The 8,875-nt window shown below is 40.5% G+C and overlaps 1 protein-coding gene across 1 annotated transcript in view; it reads left to right on the forward strand.

Annotated features, from left to right (window-relative positions):
* The window catches only part of sytl5 (synaptotagmin-like 5), a 44,850-nt gene extending 36,060 nt beyond the window's left edge, over window positions 1-8,790 (forward strand). The window contains exons 10-18 of the mRNA XM_072444668.1: window positions 576-665; window positions 2,708-2,773; window positions 3,417-3,595; window positions 4,431-4,533; window positions 4,619-4,780; window positions 4,873-4,984; window positions 5,518-5,656; window positions 5,742-5,950; window positions 7,422-8,790. Of these exons, the coding sequence (XP_072300769.1) occupies window positions 576-665; window positions 2,708-2,773; window positions 3,417-3,595; window positions 4,431-4,533; window positions 4,619-4,780; window positions 4,873-4,984; window positions 5,518-5,656; window positions 5,742-5,950; window positions 7,422-7,564 (1,203 nt within the window). The 3' untranslated portion in view covers window positions 7,565-8,790. The remainder of the gene's footprint in view (window positions 1-575; window positions 666-2,707; window positions 2,774-3,416; window positions 3,596-4,430; window positions 4,534-4,618; window positions 4,781-4,872; window positions 4,985-5,517; window positions 5,657-5,741; window positions 5,951-7,421) is intronic.
* The last annotated feature ends 85 nt before the right edge of the window (window positions 8,791-8,875 follow it).

Genomic DNA, 8,875 nt, shown 5'->3' on the forward strand with positions numbered 1-8,875 from the left:
TGAAATTAATATAATTGATTTTGCAGTACGAATACTGTAACTTCAAACAGGTCGGTGCAATCCCTCATTTGTACAGGAGTGTTCCATTTTAGAAAAATTCAGTTGTATCATCTGGACTCTGTTTCTAGAAAAACAAAACGTTTCGACTCTCATCCAAGAGTCATGCTCAATCTGCGAATACAGTCTTGGAACTCAGGTTTTACATCCTACTCGGTGTAAGTCCTGCCCACCAGGCAAGTCTTACACTGGAAGTTTTTTTTACAAAGAGAGTTTTTGGTTTCACTTGAGACTGCTCTTCTTAAGCTACATCCTATTGTAGCCTGACTTTTGGTCCCTCCTCCCTGAGAACCTGATTAGCATCAGAATACTGATGTTTTTCTAAAATCAGAGTTCAGATGATATAACTGAATTTTTCAAACAAAATATTATTAGTAGGAGTCAGAAAACTAGTGCAACTACCCACATGTGCTTATAAGAGTTTCAACAAGAAAATGTAATGCAACAATTTTACTTGAACTGTCGTTTTACCTAATATAAATATTTGAAGAGTTATTCCTTCTTTGTCTCTGTGACAGGAGTTTTCTGACGAGGATGAGGACATCGACGCTCTGATGTCAGCTCACAGCGTGGTGACCGGACCTCGGATGAGCAACACAGTTTCCACGGTAACACACCTGCTGAACACCTGTGTAAAACACACACTGCACCGGCACGGTCACACCCCTCACTGCCCGTTTGTGTACTCAGCAAATACTGTGTACTTTAGGCCATTGCTAATTTAAATAGAAAATGTGTATTTACAGTTATGTTTGTAGAATATATTAGTGTGTTACCTTTAAACTGTAAAGAGCAAAGAACTATAAACACATTTTATGCATTCATACTTAAAAATTGTAAAACAGGACTAAATGTTCCCTAACTTGCTTTATTTAACCACATTAATTTTGTGTTCTCAAGTTGAATAAAGAAAAGTTTATTTTGCAAGAGCAAATATCTCAAATATTTTTTAAATATTTTCTAAACACATTTTTATAAAAGTATAGTTTAGGGGATTTCCTCAAGAAGGGAGTGGGAAATATTAGATTCATTTGAAAACGCTGCTAGAAAAAGACTAAATTGTAAGTCTTCGACAATTTTCTAAAACGGCATGTATCTGTTTTTGCAAATGAACCCATTTAAATCTCCCTGAATAATTTTGAATTGGCAGAACAAAATACTTGTTCCACCAGTGGGGTCTCTACTACAAACATAGCACTCTGCTGTTCATCACATTGCTCCTTGGAGGCTTGGAGATAATTTTCTCAACACACTTTCCACAATTTTCACAAGGACCAGCTGTGAATTCCATTAAATTTACTTATTTACTGCCTATGCTTGTAATTAACCATGAAAAGCCTTGGCAGCCTGTAGATCTAATTATTCAGATAGTGTGGTTGATCGATAGCGCTCACACTGGGAGTTTGTGTGTGTAATGCGAGCTGAGTGTAGGGAAGCATCTATTCACTGCGTTGTGTCGTGGTGAAACAGGAAGAAGCAATGATTATGTAGAGAAGATCACTGTACTATGACTCATTTTAATTCAAGTTGATACAGCCCCCCATTAGCTCCTTTTTATGCTTTTGCATGTGATTATGCAGAGTAGTCGTTTACAATATTTTATTACTCGGTTTAATGTGGTCCATGATTTTAGTTTTTTATATTAATATAGTAACATGTTTCCTGCTTCTAAATATACACGAGTATAGCAGTAACATTCTAATGATGACATTGCAGGCACAGTAGAACGGTTATTAACAAATGTAATCACCTTTAAAGGTACGGCATGTTTTTCTCATTCCCAGTATTTGGACAGGCCATGCCTCATGTGACAGCTCAGAACCTACAGAATCCACTCACTGTGCTGCAGAGGCTGCACTAGCTTTGATTCATTATGGGGGAAGGTGTGGGTAATAAAGGCGCTTCACACTGCATTATTCATTCCATACTCCGGTGATAAACTACTGCTATAGCCACAGCTGCCCTGGGGCAGAGGCAGCCAATCTGTGGCCCCTCCGACCACCACCAACACGCACATTGTTATTAGTCAGTTTGTGAAGTGTTTTGCCTGAGGAAACAATGGCATGTTTCCACTAAAGCCACTGCTGCCTGGCTGTGTGACAAACAGGTACAGCCACGTTCAGATCAGAGAAGGGAGTGATTTCATCTTTGGAACTGGAAACCCAATGTGAAACTCATGAGAGGCTCATTCTGCTTTCTGATTGGATAATCATTTTGAGAACCTATACAACTTGGCCATTATGTCCATTGTTTTTGTAAATAAGAACAAAATCAACATACACAGACACACATCATTTTATGAAATAGAAAATTCTAATTCTTCATCCCGTTTCACCTGCACTATATTTCCCCATTCACAAAGGGCTCAGCGGTCACTGTGGGTGAATCCTGACTTGATTTATATAAAGTGTGGATTTCTCGGGCGTTTCCAGATGAGTCGTAATCTCTGTGATTTGATCTGATAATCACCATGGTAACAGCGTGTAATGTGGTTTGTAGTTGCGTCCGGACTTTCAGCTGCCTCTCCTGCGGGGCCAATGGGGGTCTGCTGTCGGGTTTCTGCCTCTTGAACACACATCAAAGCACTCAGCACTGTCTCCTTCTCTTCTCTCTGCTGTTTTTCCTCTTGTTTTACAACACGCCAATTTAGTCTTCCACTCCCACCTCAGAGAGACGCTGGAGCTATCTCAATGTCCCAGACTCGGACGCAGAGACTGTAAGACACTTTAACCACCTCTGCATGCGGTTGTCAACAAGCATGCACTTTTATTTAATAATTAGCTAGTTTTATGGCATCTGTGAAATTTAAACATTCATATTGGTTTATTTTGTTTCATTCACTGAGTCATTGAGTTTTTGAAAATCATACCAATTATGTATATTGACACAATAAGTTAAGTATAGGGTACAACAGCATTCAGTTATCATGAATTTATTTTATTTTGGTTGTGCCCATGTCAAACTCATAATTCGATTTATAAATATTATATTAGTTGCTTGAGAACTGCATTTGTGTGTGAATTAATAATGTATGTGCATGCATTATATCACATATCATGTGAATGAAGCGCAACTTTTTTAATCAAATATTGGGAAAAAGTTTAAAAAACAGTTCAATGGAGGAACTGTTGTCATTGTCTAAGCTTTGTCTGGCTCCCAGTTGTCAACAGTCTGACTTTGTTAAATTGCTGGTGATCATTCATCTTCATCTCCGTCAAACAAGTGACTTCCAAATCTTTCTTCTCCCACAATTCATGTTCACATATTTGTGTATGTCCTGGGTCTTTACCGTGTCTCTTAATGTCGCCATTTGACCTTTTCCTCTCTGATCACGGCTGTGGTTTCTCTTGACTCCACAGAGTAGCATCAACAGTATGATGAGCATGTACAGCGAGACCGGTGACTATGGCAACGCCCGGGTGAGTGGCGAGATCCTGCTCAACATCAGCTACAGCTACAAGACCGGGGCGCTCAATGTCCTGGTGAAGGAGTGCCACAACCTGGCAACGGGAGACGACAGGCGGCAACGCACGGATCCGTGAGTCATTAACACATTAGACAGCTGTCTCTTTGTAGCACCAACACTATAAACTTTTAATGACTTTTAGTAAGGACTTTAAGCTAGCATTGCATTTAATCTTTAACCGAAAAAGATGCATATCTGAGTTTCAGAATGATGAACTTTGGATTGTTTCCATTACTGGTTTTGGAACCTATGCTCCTCATTTATAGAACTCTTAAATCAACTTAACTCAACAGCGTAGTTCCCTTGAATTAATCAAACATATTATGTATTAAATGTTTGTCTTGAGTTTACTTGATTAGTTTTCTAAGATATATATGTCATGTATATTTTACTATATTAATTTTAACTGGCTCTTTCGATACAATTCAAAGCAAAATATCAATTGGAGCTCTTGATAATATAAACATAAATAAACAATTTAAAACTAAATATTCTATATTTTGAATGGTGAAAGTTTATAAACAGGATGCTGAAACCCATGAACCCATGAATAATTATGGCAAATATACTTTTGTTAATTTGTATATTGTGCTTTGCGTTGTTGGAGATCCTGATGCAATCTTATCCATTTATCTGGGCTTGGAAGCAGCCCAAACCAACAACATTATTTTTGCAAGTTGTAAGCATCTGCATCAGGCTGCAAACCTACACCCTCCTTCGATTATAGTAGTATTAGATCATCCACTGCATCAAACTGGACAACAGACAATAAATACCTTATATAAGTGCAAAATTCTATTTCAATTTATTTGCTGTGATCCATCCAAGTCTATAAAATAATATAGGTTACTGTAAATCCTATTATCTTTCAGGCAATAAGAATAATGCAGTGTATATTTTGTGCCAGATATGTAAAAACCTACCTACTCCCTGACACATCCCGTCAGCGCAAGAGGAAAACCACTATCAAAGCCAACACCATTAACCCTGTTTATAATGAAAATCTACGGGTGAGTCCCTCAGTTCATTTTTGTTTGAACAAGATCAGCTGAAATCATAATTAACTTCTGTCTCCCTTGTGCCTTGTGTTCACAGTATGTCATCAGCCACTCGCAGTTGGAGACCCGGACTTTGCAGGTCTCCGTCTGGCATCACGACCGTTTTGGACACAACAGCTTTCTGGGTGAAGTGGAGTTGTCCTTTGACTCCTGGGAGTTTGATTCCCAAATAGAGGAGTGGTACTCGCTTCAGCCCAAGGTACACGACCTGACTCAGATGGTAGTCATGCTCCTGTCTGCTCTCTGGAGTTGTAAATAATGATAAAGTGCTTTGTGAATGTTTGGGTGTAGGTGGAGAGCTGCATGGATACCACAATGCAGTACAAAGGGGAGCTCACTGTGGTTTTGAAATATATTCCGGCAGAGAAGAACCTTGCGCTGCCTCTGGATCAAGTACAACAAGGTAAATAGATATATGAGACCTCCCCACTGGTATCAGATGTAGTAAATATGCCTGTAGTGGTGTATTGGCACATACGGTATGTTTCTGGGGTTCTAGCATCTGCCAAAAAGTTATATTTTGTTCTGTTACTGATGTCTTATGTTATATATCTATTGGGGGGGAAAGGTTGAATAGTAGGTTACATATTTACCGTACTACTTCACCAATCCTTTCTTATTTATTACATTCACCATTACACTCACTATTGTACCTTTTAATTTAAATGTCACGGCTGTGCAGCGGTGATGATAAATTAGACCTGGAGTTTTAATCAAAGTCTCTCTCTAACAAGCTGTGTTACGTCTACATCATTATAGCACAATACATCTCACTTAACCCAACTAAATGAATTAGCCTTCAGTGAACAAATGAGTATATATAAAATGTTTTGCACCAAGCATTGCAATTGCCTTAATGGTTGATTGAGATGTCATTTCCAAATTATTTTCTATTACTGATTATGGAATTAACTTTTTTGTTTGCACCGTTATCAGTGAAAAAAGGTTTCCTGAAAGGCAAGAAGACCAGCAGCTTCACTCTGCCAAAAGGAGGCATGGTTGAGCTGCTTGTGAGAGGAGCCAAAAACCTAACCGCAGTCAAATCTGGAGGGACTTCCGATCCATTTGTTAAAGGGTAAGACACACTTTGTTACATAACCAGCAAAACAAATATAGGGTATAATATTCTAAAAGTCTTATATAAGCATTTTCTCCTTCAGATATCTACTCCCGGACAGCACAAAGTCAACCAAGCACAAGACCGAGGTGGTGAGGGGTACGGTGAACCCTATGTGGAACCACACCTTCACCTACTGTGGTCTGCAGCCAGGCGACCTCAGCAACGTGTGTCTGGAGCTCACCGTTTGGGACAAAGAGGCACTCGCCAGCAACGTCTTCCTGGGAGGGGTCCGACTCGGAGCTGGGACAGGTCTGTGGCATTTGATATGACTGGAAAGATTGAAGGTTAAACGTATACGTATTTCAATAAATATCACAGCGAGGTCAATTACTCCATCAATTAAATTCATCATGTCTTCTTTGACATGATGCTTATTCATTTCAAAAGACAAAAAACTGTTTAGTCTTTATAAATGAACAAACAAAAGTATATGGATTAATTTAAATAACAGTCTGTAGATGAATTATTTGTGCAAAAGTATGAAGGACTAAATAATGGCTCAATAGAAAGTAAGAGACTAAAGACAAGTACACAGGAATAGGCTTTTTTTAATTATTCCAGACAGTATGGAGTATGGAGCCAAGAGGTGCTAGAGGCTTGCCAGAAAAATGTACATTAAAGCACTTTCAACCTAACCTGGCTCAGGCCAGATTGATCTGTCTCACTCTGAATTGAGTTGAATGAATCAATCTGGGAAGGCTCTCACCAAAAGCCTTTGGGACAGACAGAAATTCTTGATGCTGATTGGTCGAAGCATCACAACAGCGAAAGAAGCAGAAAAATCCACAAATGTAAAAAGTGCTGTTGTGTGCATGTTCTTGAAAAACAAAATTGTCCGTATTAAGTACGGCCATTTCACCCTGGAGAGACAAAGAGACCACGAGAATGGACTGTTTAGCAAGCTTTATTCGTGAGTTATTTGGCGCTCAGACCCCGGCGGAAGACGTTGCAATCATGGGCACTCCATGATCTATTTGTATTAGATGTCTCCCCCCGGAGCCTGGAGACTGGTGGTGGTAGATGTGGAGAGAAGGTAGAGGATGAGGGGAATGCAGAGGAGGAGCTGGGGAGGTAGTGGGTCGCAGTACGGTTTGAGCGGCCGAGCCATCTGCCTGAGGGCTTAAATGTGACCGCCTGGTGCTGATTGGGAGCGGGGAGGAGTGACTTGGGAGCGTTGATTGGGGATGAGGAGCAGGTGCGAGGGCCATGGTGCAGACGCCCCCTGACCTTTCACCCTACTTCTTTGGCCAGGAAAAACTGCATAACCTCTTTGGGATAAGCGCAGAAACCTGGGAGAGTCCATGGTGAAGTGAGGGATCTGACTCTCACAGACGGACAGGCGGGCGCCGCTTGAGTGCGATGATGGCGCTGGGGAGAGGGGTCCTTCCATGGTGGCCTTGATGTAGGATGGAGTTAGGTCTTCCAGGCTGAATTTACGCAGGCTTCATCAGCGCCGCCATGTTTATTTTGCTTTTGTTGTTTTGACTTTCACCCAAATGCTGCTCTGTGATTGGTTTAAGTCCCGCCTGCAGGCCCTAAATGCCATGCGATTGGCCCGTTAAACCACTGGTGCGGACTGCAACCGAATCAGCAGGAGCCAAACAAGATGGATTCTCAAGAGTTTGTGAAATCCAGAGAATTCATCTTGCTGGGAAGTTTATTTTTAACCTTCAAAATAAGACATAACAATAAAAATACACTATGTTTATGTCATCTAAAGGCAAGAGCTATGGGAAAGAGGTGGACTGGATGGACTCGTGCGGAGAGGAGCGGATGTTGTGGCAACGAATGATTGAGAATCCAGAAGTCCCTCACGAGTGTACACTGATGCTGCGGTCCAGCATGCACAAGCACTTCACATGAGCAGCCCCCAAGCACACAAAAGACAATATCAGAGGAAGAGAATAAACAACATTGATGTGAGAAGAAAGCAGATGAACAAACAAGTTTGTTTCTAACCAGAAATCATTCATGAAGGATTGTGTCTTTGGTCGCATTTGTTGAGCCAGTCATGCCTTACGTCCACATGTGCCACTGTTGTCCACAATAATCAAGTAGTGATTTACTGCTGTATATCAAGCACATACGATTCCTCCATTTTTGCATGTTGTTATAGTGGACCAAGGCCAAGAAGGGCAATCTTGATATTCCCTTTAAAGGCAGCAGAGTTGTCCATTGTCTTAGTCTGAAACATGATGCTTGCACTAAATTGTGAACAGAGGTGGAATTGGCTCTTGAATCTCACACATTTTCTCAATGAGAGGAAAGAGATGACTTCAGAAAAGCACAAATGCAAAAATAACCATGCGACTCGCTGTCCCCTGTCCAGGGCTCACCCCGCCTAAGGCCCAGAGTCACCAGGCCTTAAGCAGGGTCACCCAAGACCCCTAATGGGAACAAGAGGAAGATGAATAAATGAACAAATGCAAAAGACAATTGGTAATTAGCATAATCAAAGCCTTTCCATTATGTACATGGCAGATTACCTAGCTAAGTGTCTCGTGTATCTCCTATAATAAATATATATGAACATGTACTTGAAGTAACCTTCCACCTCTGGCTGTCTGCAAATGTGTAGATTTTAGCAAATGTCAATTAGTTTTAGATTAAATGAAAATAGCACTGTATCAGTGTAAAAACAAAAACAGCATGGTGTTAGAGAAACACAAGTAGAACAAAAATGGCAAAGCACTGAATCTGACGTCTGAAGCTTGACTGTGAGTCAGAGCTGAGAAGGGCCACCTTCATCTGAGGAGCCTTTAATGTCGCAGCTGTATCACTATAACATCACCAGTCCCAGCGCCTCGAGGCTTAGCTCCAGCCATCCCACAGATAAAACACCACTTCCCAATCTCATTGCTACTTTTATGGTTAAACGTCAGAGCAATCCCACACAGCACAACTAAATAGTAAGTAATAATCCAAGGTGTTTTCTGTTTAGATGAGAGGCCCGTGCAATACATTTTACTGAAGACACTCTTTATGTACAGCATGAACTATTTCTGTCATGTCCAGGTTTTCAAGCATCAAACTATTTTGTGCAAATGTGTTACAAAAATATTTTTAAATAAATGCATCTTTCCATACAATACTTGTCATTTTCTCTGCTTTCATAAAAATATGACATGATTATCCAGCAAATCAAGCAGAGGAAGAAGAGGATATAAACCATTT

Source organism: Eucyclogobius newberryi, unplaced genomic scaffold (assembly GCF_026437365.1).
Source record: "Eucyclogobius newberryi isolate DKJ021-1_F unplaced genomic scaffold, fEucNew1.0.hap1 SCAF_14, whole genome shotgun sequence".
NCBI classification, from domain to species: domain Eukaryota; kingdom Metazoa; phylum Chordata; class Actinopteri; order Gobiiformes; family Gobiidae; genus Eucyclogobius; species Eucyclogobius newberryi.